Genomic DNA, 20069 nt, shown 5'->3' on the forward strand with positions numbered 1-20069 from the left:
TTAGAAAGGAACAGAGAACATCACCAGAACCAACTTTACAGGTAACACAATAGCACTAAATTCATATCTTTAAATTATCACTCTGAATGTAAATGGGCTAAATGCTCCAATCAAAAAACACAGGGTGTCAGAATGGATTAAAAAAAAAAAAAAAAAAAAAACAAGATCCATCTATATATGCTGCCTACAAAACTCATTTATTTTTTTAACGTTTATTTATTTTTGAGAGAGAGAAAGACAGAGTGCAAGTGGGGGAGGGGCAAAGAGAGAAGGAGACAGAATCTGAAGCAGGCTCCAGGCTCCGAGCTGTCAGCATAGAGCCCAACGCGGGGCTCAAACTCATGGACTGAGAGATCATGGCCTGAGGTGAAGTCAGATGCTTAACCGAATGAGCCACCCAGGTGCCCCTACAAACCTCATTTTGGATCCAAAGACACCTGCAGATGGAAAGTGAGGGATGAAGAACCATCTATCATGATAATGGACATCAAAAGAAATCTGGAATAGCCATCTTATGTCAGAAAAATGAGATTTTAAACCAATGATTATAACAAGAGATGAAGAAGGGCATTACATCATAAATAAGGGGTCTATCCATCAAGAAGATCTAATGATTGTAAATATTTATGCCCCCAACTTGGAAGTACCCAAATATATAAATCAATTAATAACAAACATAAACTAACTCATTGTTAATAATACAATAATAGTAAGGGACTTTAATACCCCACTTATAGATCATCTAAGCAGAAAATCAACAAGGAAGCAATGGCTCTGAATGACACATTGGACTAGATGGACTTAACAGATATGTTCAGAACATTTCATCCTAAAGCAGAATATACATTCTTCTCAAATGCACATGGACCATTACCCAGAATATATCATATACTGTGTCACAAATCAGGTCTCAACACGTACAAAAAGATTGAACTCATACTGTGCATATTTTCAGACCACAACACTATGAAACTTGAACTCAAGCACAAGAAAAAATTTGGAAAGACCATAAATACATGGAGATTAAAGAACATACTACTAAAGAATGAGCGGATTAACCAGGAAATTAAAAAAGAAATATAAAATAGATGGAAGCATATGAAAATGAAAACAAGATGGTCCAAAACCTTTGGGATGCAGCAAAGGCTGCTTCCCCCTAAGGGAAAAGTATATTGCAATATAGGCAAGAAAAGTCTCAAATACACAAACTGACCTTACACCTAAAGGAGCTAGAAAAGGAAAGCAAATAAAGCATAAAGCTAGCAGAAGAAGGGGAATAATAAAGATTAGAGCAGAAATAAATGATATAAAAACAAACAAACAAAAACAGTATAAGAGATCAACAAAACTAAGAGTTGGTTCTTCAAAAGAGTTAATAAAATTGGTAAACCCCTAGCCAGACTTATCAAAAAAGAAAAGAGAAAGGACCCAAATAATTAAAACCATGAATGAAAGGGGAGATAACAACCAACACCACAGAAATATAGTTATTATAAGAGAACACTATGAAAAGTTATATGCCAACAAACTGTACAATCTGGAAGAAATGGACAAATTCCTAGACACTTAAACACTACCAAACTGAAACAGGAAGAAATAAAAACTTTGAACAGATAACCAGCAAAGAAACTGAGTCAATATTCAAAAATCTCCCAACAAACAAAAACCCTGGGACCGATGGCTTCCCAGGGGAATTTTGCCAGACATTTAAAGAAGAGTTAATACCTATTCTTCTCAAACTGTCTCAAAAAATAGAAATGGAAGGAAAACGTCCAAACTCATTCTACGAGATCAGCATTACCTTGATTCCAAAATCAGACAAAGAACCAACTAAAACAGAGAATTACAGGCCAATATCCCTGATGAACATGGATGCAAAAATTCTCAACAAGATACTAGCAAATCAAATTCAAAAGTACATTAAAAGTATTCACCAAAATCAAGTGGAATTTATTCCTGGGCTGCAGAGCTGGTTCAATATCTGCAAATCAATCAACATTTTATCAACATTAATAAAAGAAAGGATAAGAACCATTGATCCTGTCAACAGATGGATAAAAAGATTCTGACAAAATACAGCATCCATTCTTGACAAAAACCATCAACAAAGTAGGGATAGATGGAACATACCTCAACATCATAAAGGCCACATATGAAAGAGCCACAGCTAATATCCTCAATGGGGAAAAACTGAGAGCCTTTCCTCTATGGTCAAAAACAAGACGAGGATGTCCACTCTCACCATTACTATTTATTATAGTACTGGAAGTCTTAGCCTCAGCAATCAGACAACTAAAAGAAATAAAAGGCATCCACAATGGCAAGGAAGAAGTCAAACTTTCACCATTTGCAGATGAAATGATACTCTATATGGAAAACTCAAAAAAATTGCTAGAATACATGAATTCAGCAAAGTCACAGGATATAAAATCAATGTACAGAAATCAGTTACATTTCTGTACACCAATAACAAAGCAGCAGAAAAAGAAATCAAGGAATTGATCACATTTGCAATTGCACCAAAAACAATAAGATACCCTGCAATAAACCTAACCAAAAAGGTGAAAGACCTGATACCTAAAAACTACAGAACACTCAGGAAAGAAATTAAAGAGGACACTAAGAAATGGAAAAACATTCCATGCTTATGAATTGGAAGAACAAACATTATTAAAATGTCTATACTACCCCAAACAATCTACACATTTAATGCAGTCCCTATCAAAATATCACCAGCAGTTTTCACAGAGCCAGAACAAACAATCCTAAAATTTGTGTAGAACCAAAAAAGACCCTGAATAGCCAAAATGATCCTGAAAAAGAAAAACAAAACTGGAGGCTTCATGATTCCAGATTTCAAGCTATATTACAAACTGTAGTAATCAAGACAGTATGGTACTGCCACAGAAACAGACACACAGATCAATGCAACAGAACAGAAAACCCAGAAATGGACCCACGATTAACTATATGGTCAACTATTCTTCAACAAAGCAGGAAAGAATATCCAATGAAAAACAGTCTCTTCAACAAATATTGTTGGGAAAACTGGACAGTGACACGCAGACAAATGAAACTGGACCACTTTCTTACACCATACACAAAAATAAATTCAAGGGGCACCTGGGTGACTCAGTCGGTTAAGCATCCAACTTCCGCTCAGGTCATGATCTCACAGTTCCTGAGTTCGAATCCCATGTCAGGCTCTGTGCAGACAGCTCAGAGCCTGGAGCCTGATTCAGATTCTGTGTCTCCCTCTCTCTCTGCCCCTCCCCACTCATGTTCTCTCTCTCTCTCTCTCAAAAATAAACATTAAAAAAATTTTTTTTATAAAATAAAATAAATTCAAAATGGATTGAAGACCTAAATGTGAGCCAGGAAACCAATAAATCCTATAGAACACAGGCAGCAACCTCTTTGACATTGGCCACAGAAACTTCTTACTAGACAAGTGGCCAGAGGCAAAGGAAACAAAAGCAAAAATAAACTATTGGGACTTCATCAAGATAAAAAGTTTCTTCACAGTGAAGGAAACAATCAACAAAACTAAAAGGCAGCCTGCAGAATGGAAGAACATATTTGCAAATGACATAGCTGATAAAGGTTAGTATCCAAAATGTATAAAAACTTCAAACTCAAAACCCCAAAAACCCAAATAATCCAGGGACAAATGGGCAGAAGACATGAATAGACACTTTCTAAAGAAAATATTGAAAAGATGCTCAACATCACTCATTATCAGGGAAATACAAATCAAAATCACAATGAGATACCACCTCACACCTGCCAGAATTGTTAACATTAACAGTACAAGAAACAACAGGTATTGGTAAGGATGTGGAAAAAGGGGAACCCTCTTGCACTGTTGGTAGGAATGCAAACTGGTGTAGCCACTCTGGAAAACAGTATGAACATTCCTCAAAAAGCTAAAATAGAACTACACTATGACACATCAATTACACTACTAGGTATTTACCAAAAAGGTACAAAAATACAGATCTGAAGGGGTACGTGCCCCTTAATGTTTACAGCAGCATTAATAACAACAGCCAGATAATGGCAAGAGCCCAAATGTCCATCAACTGCTGAATGGATAAAGAAGACATGGTGTGTGTGTGTGCGTGTGTATAATAGAACATTAGTCATCAAAAAGAATGAAATCTTGGGGCACATTGGTGGTTCAGTCGGTGGAGGGTCTGACTCTTGATTTTGGCTCAGGTCATGACCTCCCAGTTTGTACGATCATGATCCAAGTCAGGCTCTGCACTGATAATACAGAGATTGCTTGGGATTCTCTCTCTCCCAGCCACTTCTCTGCCCCTCCCCCCCTTCAAATAAATAAATAAACATTAAAAAAAAAAAAAAAGAATGAAATCTTGCCATTTCCAAGGATAGGAATGGAGCTAGAGTGTACTACTATGCAAAGCAAAATAAGTCAATCAGAGAAAGACAAATACCATATGATTTCACTCATATGTGGAATTTAAGAAACAAAGCAGATGAACATATGGGAAGGGGGAATAAAAGAAAAAAAGAGAGGGTAACAAACCATAAGAGACTCTTAAGAATTGAGAATAAACTGAGGGTTGATGGAGACAAGCAGGTGGGGGATGGGCTAGATGGGTGATGGGTATTAAGGAGGGCACATGTTGTGATGAGCACTGGGTGTTATATATAAGTGATGAATCAGTGAATTCGACTCCTGAAACCAGTATTGCACAATATATTAACCAACTAGAATTCAAATAAATATTTTTTAAAAATTTAACAAGAAATTAAATAATAAAATTAGTGTTTTGGAAAGGTATGTCTAGTAACATTGCCAAGTATAGAATAAAGAAGTATTAGACCAGAAGTATTACTCTTATTTACAAGAGTAATGCAAGAAATGCTGAGTTAAATCTGGGTCATAACAAAAGAGACATTTGAGTCTTACTGGTATCTACTTTGTGCCAATTAGTCTACTATGTACTAGATTCAGGATAAGGAAGATAAATCTATGAGTTATTTAAATAAAAAGGCATCATAAATGATTAAAATAAGAATATAAAGAGAAAAAAGGAATTAAGTTTGGTAGGTGACTTGAATAAACAATGTGGTGTAAATCGTAACACCTCATCTTCAATAAGCTAAGCACAAATCAGGCCAAAAAAGGTATGTTAAAGTGTAATCTAAGAAAAGCAAAGGGGGTGTGTGAGTGGCTCAGTTAGTTAAGCGTCTGACTCTTGACTTCAGCTCAAGTCACGATCTCAAGATTTATGAGTTGGAGGACGCCTGAGTCGCTCAGTCAGTTAAGCATCCGACTTTGGCTCTGGTTATCATCTCATGGTTCGTGAGCTTAAGCCCTGCATTGGGCTCTATGCTGACAGCTCAGAGCCTGGAGACTGCTTCAGATTCTGTGTCTCCCTCTTTCTCTGCCCCTCCCTGGCTTGTGCTCTCTCTCTCAAAAATAAATAAACATTAAAAAAAAAAAGATTCATGAGTTCAAGTCCAATGTTGGGGTCTGCACTGACAGCGTACAGCCTTCTTGGGATTCTCTCTCTACCTCTGCCCTTCCTCTGCTCTCGCAGGCTCTCTCTCTCAAAATAAATAAACTTAAAAAAAATCATTATTAAAAAAAGCAAAGGACTACAGCTATGACTATACTTCAGTAACAAAGGTCTTAGGGGATTTACTAGAACTATATACAAAATCAGAACCATCTTTGAATGCCTTTATAAACAATATCCTTAACTATCAATATCCTAGAGATAATCACAAAGGTTTCCGTAACAGTCTATCTAAGGTTAAAGCTTGACATCTTTCCCTTGGCAATTTTGGTTTAGATCCAGATACCTATATGATAGCATAGAATCCAGGTAAACAAGAATATTAGAAAACAATATTTAATTGATCATATCCATACAATTGCCAACATATGGCCAGTAAATTTATCAAATGTCACATTACTCCTAGGTAACTAGGTAATTCTGCTTATGGTTAATCTTTTTTTTAAGGATTTTTTAAATGTTTATTTACTTTTAAGAGAGAGAGAAGAGAGAACGAGTGGGGGAGGAGCAGAGAGAGAGACACAGAATCTGAAGCAGACTCCAGGCTCTGAGCTGTCAGTACAAAGCCTGATGTAGGGCTCAAACTTGCGACCAGGAGATCATGGCTTGAGCCGAAGTTGGACACAACCGACTGAGCCACCCAGGAGCCCCAAGGATTTGTTTATTTTTAAGTAATCACTACACCTACCGTGGGGCTCAAACTCACAACCCTGAGATCAAGAATCACGTGTTCCACTGACTGAGCCAGCCAGGAGCCTCAATCATGGTTAATCTCTAATTACTAATTTCTTACTAGACTTTTAGAATAGGTTCAAATTATTTCTGTGGATAAATTTCCCAGGCACTAAAAGTGTTCAATGATGTTTCTAGGTTTTTCATTGAGTCCAACTTGAAAGAAATTCAGTGCCATTTCCATGTATCTGGTTTTACAACATACTTCCCCTGATAATAAATTTTTAAAACGGGTAGGTGAGAAGAGAAGGAATAAATGGGGTGACAAGCCCTTACATTCCTCAGAAATGAATTCTATTTTCACTGCTATTCCTGAGACTTACTTAAACCTGTTTGATAAAGATTACAATTAACATTAAGTACACAAAATAAACTCTTAAGTTCTTCAATAAGAAAAGTGATGAAAACATTCTCTTTATCAAAAGAGCCTTCATACCTCATTAATTACATTAGACTATGAAATCTCACCCATGAAAGACTACATCAAATGCTAATTACTATTTCCAAATAGCTAACTCTAAGTTATAAAACTTTCTTTTAACAACAAAGATTTGGTTATAACTCTAAGTGCATTGCTAAACCTCATGTATTAGAAAAGACATTCTAAGAGAGGAATTGCATGAGCCTGCAGCTACACGGGGGTGGGGGGGGGGGGATCAGTATGACTAATACAGTAAGAATTAGAAAATACTCTCAAAGTATCTTTATGTGGGGCATAATAAGCGCTTGCATTTATAAAAAGAAAAAGAAACCCAAAATGATGGGGAATAGAGGTATTACCTGAGGGCAGGAAATTCAGACAAAAGGTCCCTATTCCTGGTGAAAGCAAGTAGTCAGTTGCCAGGGTTTCTTAGATTCCTTGATTAGGAAATTCACAGCACACCAATCTCCACCACAGCCAGCAGGGATCGCTGTAGGGAATGGGTACACAGGGGACATAGGAGGGAGCAAGTTTAAGGGAAGGAAGAGGAAAGGAATGATATGATAAAAATATTTAGCTGTGATGCACTTTTAAAAAATACAGTTGTATTTCACACTGGAATAATACTACTGCTTAAATTCTAAGATAAATTAACCATTTATGATTTCCTTCATTCTCTCTACCACTGGTATTACTACTACTCTAATAAATATTTTTAAATTTTTTTATATTAAAAATATTAACAAAAATGAGATAGCTCTATTGTACAAAAGTTATACAAGACTGAACTGTATAATTAAACATCAAATGAAACCAATTAGGACAAGCACTCTAAAAGACAAGCGATTTACAAATTTATCCAAATTAGTTTAACTGCCAAAAAACCCACTTAAAATTGTAATCCTCAATCCATTTAATGGAGAATACCAAAGAGTAAAGTTAGCTATGAAAAGTAACCCACAAACCAAAGAGACATCTGGCAATAAATTATATCTATATATACTAAAAAGCAAATCAGAGAACTACCGTATTTATCAGAAAAAAAGTTTTTACTTTAAATTTTTGGGGTGTGAGTCATCTGCCAAAAGTGTATTTGGGGCAACCTATATATCCTGTGTATTCTATGAAGGCCAAAGTAATATAAATCTCTTCTCCAGTCAGCTGAAAATGTTTCTGAACAACTACTACATACAACAGTACTGTGGCAGATGCTAAAGGTACAACAGCGAATAAGAGAAGTATAATCACTGCCTTCAGAATTCAGTCTATCAGGGTGATTCTGTGCTTAAAGAGAGGACAATCTAGGGGGCACCTGCATGCTACTCCAGAGATGACAATCTGTAGAACTAAAGGCATAAAACTTTTATTGTAATAAAACAATATATTTTAAGACCTAAAGGAGTTAAAAAAATGAAAAAGACCAGGGAAGACTAGCCTAGTTAAAGCTGCCTGTGTAAGATGTACATGTAAAATGAAGCACAAGAGGGTGACCTGTCAGGAAGGAATGTAAACAATCTGGCTGCAGTAAATAAGACAACAAAAGATGGGTGTAAAACAAAAAAGGGAGAAAAAGTGTAGTATTGAAAAATAGTGGGAAAAAATTGCAGTCAAGTTTCTAAGGTCTAAAGTATCCTTAACTTCTCTAAATGATTGCTTTAAATATTCCCTTGGTATACATGCCACTGTCCAAGCAAACAGATTTAATAACTATCCATTTTATATCACATATGATATGCTGTTGTTTGTGTGCTTTTATTTCCTTATTTCTTTATAAGTTTCTCTGGACTTAGACCACCTCTGTCTGTCTCAATGTCTATATTTCTGTTAAAGTTGCATATAGTACTTTGTGCCTCTCTCTTAAGACTCACTTTTTACCTTGATTTCTATTTGCTCATCTACCATACTGTTTTCAGAAGGCATTTCTAGATTCTTAATTTTAATTATATATCTAATAGATCCTCTTTAAGTATTGGTAGAAAGAATAAATAAATGACTTATCAGTGGGAATAATTATACCTATAATCTTAAAAATAATATAAATCATATTTTATGATGCCCCTTTTTTATAGTGTAGCTTATATATGAAGTTGCATCATAGCAGAAGAAAACTTAGGAACAGAAACTGAATTTAACATCTAACAGTACAGTTTTACCAAATTTAAAAATGACTGAATTTTTCTGGTATTTCTGAATTTTCTGGTAATTTTCTGGTATTTCTCTAAATATTAATTCCTAACAATAAAATTACAAAAACAAAAGGTTTACAAAGACATGAGAGTAGAGGAAAACAACACTTGATGCTATGCTAGCAGTGGCAAAAAGAAGCCAGAGAGCTCTCTCTTAATGGTATTTTTGGGTAGAAAAGAGTACATAAACATATAGCTAAAATTAAGTCTTAAAGAATAGACTAATCTAGAGATTCAAAATTTATATATAACATTCATTTTGGCTTGGAGAAATCTCAAAATAAATCAACAGACAGACTAACAGTAAATCTAATGTCTGGAAAAAATAAACAATAATTATTATATCCTGAATCATATTTGCTGCAGCTTTCAATTTTGTTTTAATAACTTGGTCTTGATGTGATAACTGCTCATATTTCACTCATGGAAATACTCATGAAGTCTTCCACCTGTTACTTACGTTCATCTGAGCTCAGTCACTAATACCAACTGGTTAAATACCAATATTTAACAGAAATATCAAATTATTCATCCTAATATATGCAATATAATATGCAGACTATAGTACATATAGAACTCATAACAGATCAACTTATTAAGGAAATGTTTAGATTGGAAACTGCAGTATTAAGGCAAAGTGTAATATTGCAAAAAGAAATATTGCAAAAAAATTATGCAAGTATAAAGAAATGGAGAAATTGTGCTTTCCCAATGTCACAGAATTGCTAAGTCAAAAGACTATGTTTCCCAAGCTTCAAAGGACTACAGAGTCAAAAAATTCCCAAATAATAAAAGAATCTCCTAAAGGATACTGCAACAGGATGGTGAAACACCACAAAATACTAAGATTGAAATTTTACAATAAATAAATGCTGAGAGACGCCTGGGTGGCTCAGTCGGGTGAGTGTTGGACTTCAGCTCAGGTCATGATCTCACGGTTCATGAGTTTGAGCCCTGCTTTGGGCTCTGCGCTGATAGCTCTGAGCCTGGAGCCTGTTTCAAATTCTGTGTCTCCCTCTCTGTGTCCCCCTCGCCCGCTCAAGCTTTGTCTGTCTCTCTCTCAAAAAGGAATAAACATTAAAAAAATTATTTATTTAAAAATAAGTAAATAAATGCTGAAAACTGAGTAAAAGAAAAGCAAACTGTTAGGTAGGAACATCAGCCTGAGCAGGCAGCATAGAATAATCAAATTCAAAGGCTACTGGATCAGTGACTTAACCAGTCAACACTACCCTGTCAAACCTTGGGCAAATCACAAATCTCAGCATTTTAATAATTTGTCTCAGGGAATGGAACAAACCCATTCTGATTCTAGAATGGTAACATTACAACATCCAATGGACCAGGCATCCACGTCCCCTTTCAACTAATGTTTGCAAATCAATCTCTTGAAACTAACTTTCAAAGAATATCTGGTTTTAGTTGGAAATTAGTGTGAAAGAAATGGGCACCTGCTCAGTACCTCTACATAGTGTGCTTAACAACAAAAAATACAACATAATAAAGTCTACCCCTTAAAATTCATTTCACAATTCACTTCGCTGTAATTATGCACGGTATGAATCAAAGCACAACCACACACAAAACCCTTGGCATTGGTGCCGCTAGCCACGTAAACCATACTGATACCATGATGACTGCTCTGTGATCTGAAGCCTTCTTGATAATAGGCCCCACCCTCATTCTCTCCTTTTGTTTGACAGCACCCTTAAGTACATCCTTCAGATACACAACATTTTTTTTATCTGCTCTGGAAGTTTGACTACATCACATACCCATTCTCTCAGTTTCCTCCCTGGTGGTCTCCTAGTATGTACTCCCCTGCCTCTAGAGCTATAAAAGCAGGTTTTACAGGAAGTGGGGTGTGGAGATCTACCCGCCTTGCAGCCACCCAAGACATGCTTCTGTCCATAAGTCCCCTTAATAAAACTATTTCCCATCAAGCTGAACTTGCGGTGTTTTTCTTGGTCTTATGGCTCCTTGGGTCTTTGAAGGTCATTCTGCATAAACTTCCATTTTACAGAAGAGTAGACTAAAATAAAATGTGTAGTCTTAAATCAGTTCGCAAATAAAAGGGATCTCCATTCAGATATCTAACAGGCATTCAAATTGATACATCCAAAACCAAACTCTTCAGCCCTCTACCATAAGTCTGCCCCTCCTGCAGTCTTCTACTTAGTTAACAGCAACTCCATCTTGTCAGTTGTTTATGTCATGACCACTCTTTCTCTCTCAAGCCACATCTTATCTGTCAGAAAATCCTGTGGCTCTACCTTTGAAATACATCTAGAACCTTACTATATCTCAATAAGTCCACTGCATTGACCTAGGTCCAAGCCAAACCCTTTCTCACCTGGATAGTTAACACATTTATTTATTTTTAATGTTTATTTTTGAGAAAGAGAGACAAAGCACGAGTGGGGGAGGGGCAGAGAGAGAGGGAAACAGAATCTGAGGTAGGTTCCAGGCTTTGAGCTGTCAGCACAGAGCCCGATGAGGGGCTCAAACCCACGAACCTTGAGATTATGACCTGAGCTGAAGTCAGATACTTAACCGACTGAGCCACCCAGGCGCCCCTTGTTAACACTATTAATTGGACTCCTGCTTCTGCCCTTGTCCTCCTATTATTTATTTCCCACATAGCTGCAGAGTGATCCTTGGCTCAAAGCCTTCCAGCGGCTTCCAACCTCACTCAGGGTAAAAGCCAAAGTCATTACAAGGCCCCACAAGGTCTGGCCCTATTTCCTCTTTGACCTCATCTTCCTTCACTCCTCACTCTACTTCACTCATGTTGGTGGCCTATATTTCAAAAGTGACAAGCAAGCTTCCACATTTGGATCTTTGCATTTGCTTCCACCACCTCTTTCATATCTTTTCTCAAATACCACCTTCTCAATTAGGACTTCTTGATCACCAGATTTAAAACTGCAAACTTCAGGCACCTAGGTGGCTCGGTCAAGTAAGCGTCCGACTTTGGCTCAGGTCATGATCTCACACACGGTTCGTGAGTTCGAGCCCTGCGTTGGGCTGTGTTGGCAGCAGCTTGCTTCAGATTCTGTGTCTGCCTCTCTCTCTCTGCCCCTCTCACATGCACACACACTCTATCTCAAAAATAAACATTAAAAATAAATAAAATTGCAAACTCCATCTCTACCTCCCTGCACTTCCTATCCACTTTCCCTGTGTTATCTAAAAAAAAATTTTAAGTTATTTATTTATTTATTTTGACAAAGAGACAGAATATGAGTGGGGGAGGGACAGAAAGAGGGGGGACAGAGGATCTGAAGTGGGCTCCACACTGACAGCAGAGCAGCTGATGCAGCACTCGAACACATGGAACTGTGAGATTATGACCTGATCTGACATTGGAAGCTTAACTGACTAAACCACCCAAGGCACCCTCTGTTATTTTTTTTTCAGACTGAACCACCCAGGCACCCCCCCACCCCCCACTGTGTTATTTTTTAAAATAGCACTTGCCACAAACTGATACAATGTCCTTCACTTTTTTATTATCAGCCTCCTCTGATTAAAATGTAAACTCTACTGAGGGCAGGGATTCTTGCCACAGCAGTATGGACTAGTACCTGGTACAAAGTAGCACTTAGTAAATATTTGTTAAATAAACAACTGTTACATATCTAGTGTCAAAATCAACAGTATTGGAGGTTATTTTTTTTTTTTAAATACTGTCAACTTAAGTAACTAAAAATTACTTTTAAAAAAGTCACCAAACTGGGGCGCCTGGGTGGCTCAGTCGGTCAAGCGTCTGACTTCAGCTCAGGTCATGATCTCACAGTTTGTGAGTTTGAGCCCCGCATTGGGCTCTGTGCTGACAGCTCGGAGCCTAGAGCCTGCTTCAGATTGTGTCTCCCTCCCTCTGTTCCTCCCCCCACTCACACTCTGTCTCTGTCTCTCTCCAAAAATAAATAAAGATTAAAAAAAATTTTTTTTAATCAAAAATAAAAAAAAATCACCAATTTACTTACAAAGTAAATTTATTTCTAATCCTAAAAGGTAATAATTAACTCTATTTTTTTCTCAGTTGACCAATCCGAGTAAATCAAACCTCGCAAATTTCATATGGCAGTAAAATTCTAGAAATCAGCTATATTCAGTGATCCTATACCCAGATAGGAATTGCTGAAGATTCCTAAGAGGTGAGACCGTGTCATACCCATCTTTGTATCTCCAATGCCTAGCATTCAAGGATCTGATAAACATAAACTCTCAAAATTATTTATTGAGTTTTGCCATAAAAGTGAACGATGTAATTACCCCATCAATAAATATACAAAATTATCATTCGAAAAATAATATGATAGTCTAAATAATGTTGTGTTTCCTCTTAAGAATGTTTAATTCAGGAATGATTCCAGACCTAGCAGTAATCATCTCCAATTATATGCACCTTAACTTCTCTTCAGCAATTCAGTTCCATGGCCTTAATGAATACCTTGCCCTAAACTAGGTCTTAATCCTCCTCTAAAATTTTGAACTTTAATATGACACTTTCAGACAAAATCCCCAATCCTTCCAGTTCTCACATTTGTTTTCCTCAACTGCTCTCCCACCAGATAAAATTTCCAATCCTTTGATGGTTCTTTCCAGACTATCAGCTACTGCTCCCCCCTTTTCTCCCCCACATAGTTTAAGCTAGTCCACGATACACTGTGAGGCACCCTAAACTCTCTATTACCTTGCCATTCAGTCACAAGATCTGGCAAATGTTCGACTATTCCTAATCTCCCTAACAAATATTCCAAATATTCAACAATCTTCTCAAACCACTCTATTTGCTCCTTCCCCTTAGTTTAGGGAACATATCTTGTTGAGACTATCCAGTGGGTTCTCCTACCTAGATCCTTGGAACTGGCCTGGATTTAATCCCTTTCCAAGTATGGCCCATAAATTCTGCGGGTACTGATATCCTTCTAATACATTACTTTTCCACTTAAACAGAGACCCTCTACAGACTCTATATTTCCACCCCAGTTGACTGCTCCTGAACCCTGGATTGCAAAAACCAAACTGATAACCAAGCATTTTTTAATGATCATGTCCCTCTTTTGTCCGGAATTCTTTATTAGCAGTCACCTCCTGGGATGAAGTTCAATTTCTTTCATATAGCAAATAAGACCCTCTGAAATCTAATTTAGTTCAGTGCCTATTAAAGACACCAAATGGAACTGCAAACCTGACTCAAAATAGGTCTCCCTATGACTGTATCTTTGCTTTATGACCCTTTATCTTTGTTACTGATTCACGGGCAAGTAGAAGTGGGCCAAACAAATTCTCTCCCCCAAGAATCTAAAACTTGACACGAAAGATCACAGATTAGGAGTTGTGAGAGGTGGAAGCAGTAGTTTTCAACTGAGAGAGATTTTACTCTCAGGAGACAATTGGCAATGCCTGGAGAATTTTTCATTGTCAAGGCTGTGAGTGCTACTGGCATCTGGTAGAGACCAGAGATGCTGTTAAGCATCCTACAAAAACAGGGCAGCAATTCACAACAAAGAATTATCTTGTCCAATGAGGTTTCAGGAGCTGGTTAAGGTCCTGCCTTTCCCACACTTTGTGACCCATGCCTGAAGCTTTCTGTTACATTTCCCTTATTACCTAAGTTGGAGGTTTTTGCTGTTTGCAGACAAAATAACCTTAAGCAGCACAGTACCTTAGTTCAATCATCTGACACATTTGTATACTTCAAACCAGTTTCTCAACCTCAAAACTATTGACATTTGGGCCAAATAATTATTTGTCGTGGGGACTGTGCTATGCACTACAGGATGTTTAACAGCATCCTTGGCCTCTACACCCCCCCCAAAAAAAGTTGTGACAATAGGAAATGTCTCCAGACATTGCCAAATGTCCCTTAAGGGGCAAAATCACCTCTAATTGAAAACCACAGCTTTAAACTTTATACAAAGACTCCACCCATGTGTGGTCAAAGTCCGTCTTCCGAGCTCTCACGTCCAGTAAACCTTGTGTCCAGCACAAGTTGGTATAAGCCAAAGGGAAAGCATGGGGGGAGGAGGAGGGAGAAGGGAAAAGGGAGCATTTTAAGTTTGTTTATTTTGAGAGAAAAAGAGAGCTCAAGCAGGGGAGGGGCAGAGAGAGGGAGAGAATCCCAAGCTCTATCAGTGCAGAGCCCAGCCAGGGCTCAAACCCACAAATTCCAAGATCATGACCTGAGTCTAAACCAAGAGTCAGAAGCTTAACTGACCCCAAAAAAAGGGGGGGGGGGCGCCTGGGTGGCTCAGTCGGTTGAGTATCTGACTTCAGCTCAGGTCATGATCTAGGTTCGTGAGTTCAAGCCCCACATCAGGTTCTGTGCTGGTAGCTCAGAGCCTGGAGACTATTTCATATTCTGTGTCTTCCTCTCTCTGCCCCTGCCCTACTCATGCTCTCTCTCTCTCTCTCTCAAAAATAAGTAATGAAAAAAAATTTTTCTTTTTAAAAAAAAAGAAGCTTAACTGACTGAGCCACCCAGGTACCCCAGGAGAAGGAGCATTTGTATCTGAATCTTCCCTACTCCTTTTCAGGTCCTGGCTTAAATATACTATTCTCCATCTTCCAGCTTCTATGTTCCTCCTCTTCTCCTTTGCTCTAGCATACAAGTACAAATGCCACATTAACAGATAATGAGGCCTTGAAAGGTAGCTTTTGTTCTTATTTCCTTTCTCATATTTGTTATAACTTTTCTTTAGAACTCTCCGTTCCCTTGGGGGAGAAATCCTCTCCTGGAAAAGACTCCAAAATATATTCTGTGCTTGTTATAGTATGAAAGATCACTGTAATTTCTCTTCAAAGACTTTTCCTGTTTCACTTCTCTTAAAATGTAACTAGTTCAACCTCCCCTCCCCACATACTCCTTGCCCTCTCGGCCTTGCCCTTGTGCGCACGCTCTCTCTCTCTCTCTCTGTTCAGTTTCAGATCAGTTCCAAGTACATAACCAATTTCATTAAGAATGCAACACATGGTTGGTTTACAAACTAAACAATTAGGCAGGGACAAGTATACAGACTTACACTTCTCAAATAGTTTAGCATTTTCTTAAAGCATTTATTAATCTCTTAAGAATTTCTCTTCTAGGGGCGCCTGGGTGGCTCAGTCGGTTGAGCATCCAACTTCGGCTCAGGTCATGATCTGGCAGTGAGTTCGAGCCCCACAATGGGCTCTATGCTGACAGCTCAGAGCCTGGAACCTGCTTCCAGATTCTGTGTCTCCCTCTCTCTTGGCCCCTCACCCACTCACGCTTCGTGTCTCTCTCTCAAAAATAAATAAATGTTAAAAAAATTTTTTTTTTAATAATTTCTCTTCTATACTTTTCTCATATACCAGAGTCTCAAGTTCCTATATCTGGGTAACACTTTTTTTTTAAAAACATTATTTTACTTTTTAAGTTTATTTTTTGAGAGAGAGAACCTGTGTGCACAAGTGGGGAAGGGGCAGAGAGAGAGAGGAAGACAGAGGATCCAGAGCAGGCTCCCAGATGACACCAGAGAGCCCAATGCAGGGCTTGAACTCACAAACTGTGAGATCATGACCTGAGCACACCAACACTGGTTTTACTGTTAAAATTTCACCATACTTCAATCTCAAGGCTCAGAGTAAGTATTCTCTTTTTCCTGTTGGTTTCTATATAGTCTTTTTCCTTATTAGAAGACCCCATATAGAAAGGGTCATTTTCCTAGTCCTTCCTTTCCAGGACAACAAAGGCATATTTATTCAATGATTCAATTACCCAATGCTTCCTCAAACCACAAGGAAAGTGGTCATACTCAATACCTGTGATAATATTGGTGGCATATAGTCTTAGTTAAGAAAATGTGAGGGAAAGTCAATGCTTTGGTGACATTTATTTTTTAAAAAAAAGTTGTTGAGTGCCTATGTTATGCTAGACTTGAACTCCCTGCCACCATGTAGTTTTACATTCAAGTGGAGAAGACAAAGACCAAGCATATATATGGGCAGAGAAGAATGGGAAGGGTGGTCACATAAGGCCTCCTTTGAGAAGATGTCATGAGGGGCATCCACTGGCCATAAGCAATGTCTATTATTGGAAGGTAATGTGTTGTTCTATTTCCTGTTAAACATTATTAAACTGTCCACCGATGATTATATCAATATAGAGACATCTTTATTACTGAATAAGTTGTAAAATTAAGCTTGACCCAAGTAATTTCAAAAGTTCATCACTACTTGAATAACTGTAATTTATTATAATATCCATCTCGTTTCACCTATTGTCCTTTAAATTCATAAGAAACTTTATTTTTCTTAAGAGTTAACAGTAATAGCAGTAAGATTAATACATTAACCAAGAATATGAATTTGACACTCTTCATTTATCTCAGTTAAGTTTTGAAATATGAAATAACTAAAAAATCAAGTGTTTCAAAAACTCATCTCTGTACTCAGCCATAAAAAAGAATGAGATCCTGCCATTTGCAACAACATGGACCTAGAAGGTTTTATGCTAAGTGGAATAAGTCACCCAGAGAAAAACAAGTAACATATGATTTCACTTATATGTGTAATCTAAAGAAGAAAACAAACAAAAAGCAGAACCAGATCCATAAATACAAAGAACAAACTGATGGTTGCCAAAGTAAAGGCTGGGGGATGGGCAAAATAGGTGAAGGGAAGTGGGAGGTACAAGCTTCCAGCATGTAATGAATAAATCACAGAGATGAAAGGCACAACACAGGGAATTCGGTCAATGGTACTGTGATAACACTGGATGGTGACAGACGGTGGCTACGCTTGTGGTAAGCATAGCATAACCGATAGAGTTGTCAAATTACTATGCTATACACCTGAAACTAATTTTCACATTGTGTGTCAACTCGAAGTCGAAAGAGAAAGAAAGAAAAAAGAAGGAAAAGCCAAAGGTGCAAAAACAAAAACCCTCACCTCTGAAAATATCATTACTATTTACCGCACAGCTATTAGAAATCATACGGATTAAAAAGGACTAAGAACCTAATTCTGAACGTGTATTCGTGGTCTCTTTTGTGAAGTAAGCCATCACCGTTGCTATTAATTTTTAAGAGTCTTTCTCAACTAGAGCTCTAGAAGAGAATTAAACTAACGCCCTAAGCCACTCACTGACTGAATTAACTTTTCTCCGATGCACCTGGAATGAAACTAGCTATGTACCCTCATCCTTGGAAGAGGAAGAGGACAGTCAAATCATTTTCTGTAGTTCTGAATTTTCTCGTGAAACAGAGTATGACAAAGGCTGAAGGACATCTGATAAGTCAGACGTTACCTAAATAATAATTAAAAGGTAAAGATAAAACTTTTCCAAAACAAGGTAATTCAGTACTGGACCATCAGGTACAATATAAAAATTTTCCAATTAATGCTAATATTCAGAAATGTATATTCATAAATGCTGCTATAATTGGCTATATTTTAAAAAACGATGTTACATTCTATTCAATGTTTTAAGTAAAGGAAACATTTGCTGATTCACAGAAATATTGATTTTATTCCCCAAAATACAACCTGTGGTACTCAATGATCTGGAGAATCAAGAATTGTCTTTACCATATAAACATACCAGTATACCCAAGTTCTCTCCTAATATCATTAACTTACTAATAACAGAGAAAAGGGCCATAACCAAGTGCTTTGAATTCGCTGTTAACAAGTTGGAAACAAGATCCCACATTTAGCCTGTGTCTTGAGACAAATATGGAGAAGCCAGAAGTAACAAACTGCCAGCTTTACTGAGTCATGTTTCTGACTAAAACCGCGTTATGAAATGGAAAGAATGACAAGTATTGTGTTTATCACCGCAGCTGTTGAATCCCTGAATTCACAGACCTCAAATTTTAAAAAGCAAAAAACTGTTTTTGCAAGAATGATGTGGAGCTAAAACGATTCCAGAAAGAACCTGCCAAAGCTGAAAACTGGCTATTTACCTAAAACAAATCCTAACTGTGCAAACAGGCACACCCTCTAATGCATCAGAGCGGGCCGGCGAGGTGGGGGTGAATTCAGAAAATAACAAGGTTAACATTTCACGGATAAGACAAGCCTCATGAGGCCCAAAGAGTCCACACTGCTCCAGACGCCCTCGGTTAACGGAACCGCTCTGCCCCGAAGGGAGCCGAGCACCGAGCTCGGGTTCACGCTGCCACAAAAGTCAACCCCAGCCTCCGCACAGGACCACCCAAGCGCGGTCCCCGGGACGCCCCCAGACGCCGCGTGGGGGAGCGATCTCAGCCCGATGCCTCCCCCGGCCGCCCTCCACGCTCCTCTGCGAGCGGGGTGGGGGAGAAGCCGTCCAAGGGGCCGACTCGCGAGGCCGGCGCCGGACGCCGCAGGCGACGGGAGATCGGGGCGGCGAACCCAGCCTCGGCTGGATCCCGGAGCTCAAGAGTCGCCTCCCACACGGCTGCCAGTCCCCGCCGCCCCCGAGGCTGCAAGCAACCACCGGTGCCGGCTAGGGCGGAGGCGGACTGGCCCCCACCCGACACCCGAAGCTCTTGCTGACCTGGAGAGGTGCTTCAGGATCTGTTTCTTGATGAGCCCAGCCATGGTGCCGGGGCAGGAGGCGCCACTCTCTTTCTGCGGTTCTCACTGCCTCCTCTCTTCGTGGCTGCCTCTTCGTTACCCGGGCTAACCCGGCCGGAGGAGAGTCGCCTGAGCGCTCACGCCCGGGAGAGACCGGACGCCCCGGCCGAGGCCACAGCCGCCGCCGCTGCTGCGGAAGACCGGGAGCATCGCGCTCAAGCCTCCGTGGCTGCTGCCGGCGCCATCTTGGCTGCAGCATCACCTAAGCGACCTGGGGGAGGGCGGGGCGGCGCGGACTCCGCGCGGGGCGGAGCTAGGCGGTCTCTGGCAGGCGCAGGAGAGGTGCTGCCCCGCCACCCTTGCCCGGGGCTGGGCGTGCGTCCTCAGCTCGCTTGACGCCACTGGGTGTTTCGACTCCCAGTCCCGGAACCTTCTTGGGCTTTACAGTCCTCCCTCTCCACTCTCTGGTCCTGTTCCGGTCTCCATCACCAAGTATTCCTTCCACATCCTACTCGTCTTTCATTTTTCATAATTTACTCCACAAACTGCCCTGCATGCATTGCTCTCTACCTGCTCTACTCAGCTTTCTTCATATTCTTGCCTCAGTTTCTTCCCCTTTGCTAAGATATACTGCTCCCTCCTTCCCCCCAC

The 20069-nt window shown here is 39.1% G+C and overlaps 1 protein-coding gene across 2 annotated transcripts in view; it reads right to left on the minus strand.

The window, feature by feature from the left end:
* BLTP3B (bridge-like lipid transfer protein family member 3B) overlaps positions 1-19702 on the minus strand; it is a 109121-nt gene extending 89419 nt beyond the window's left edge. The window contains exons 1-2 of one of the 2 annotated variants that reach the window (XM_027071013.2): positions 19399-19702; positions 7062-7192 (exon numbers count right to left, since the gene is read on the minus strand). Coding sequence is in view for 1 of the 2 variants with exons in the window: in XM_027071012.2 (XP_026926813.1) it covers positions 19399-19442 (44 nt within the window). In the remaining variant the exon portion in view is untranslated. The remainder of the gene's footprint in view (positions 1-7061; positions 7193-19398) is intronic. The other variant, XM_027071012.2, reaches the window with a different exon arrangement.
* Positions 19703-20069: the final 367 nt, after the last annotated feature.

Source organism: Acinonyx jubatus, chromosome B4 (assembly GCF_027475565.1).
Source record: "Acinonyx jubatus isolate Ajub_Pintada_27869175 chromosome B4, VMU_Ajub_asm_v1.0, whole genome shotgun sequence".
NCBI classification, from domain to species: Eukaryota; Metazoa; Chordata; class Mammalia; order Carnivora; family Felidae; genus Acinonyx; species Acinonyx jubatus.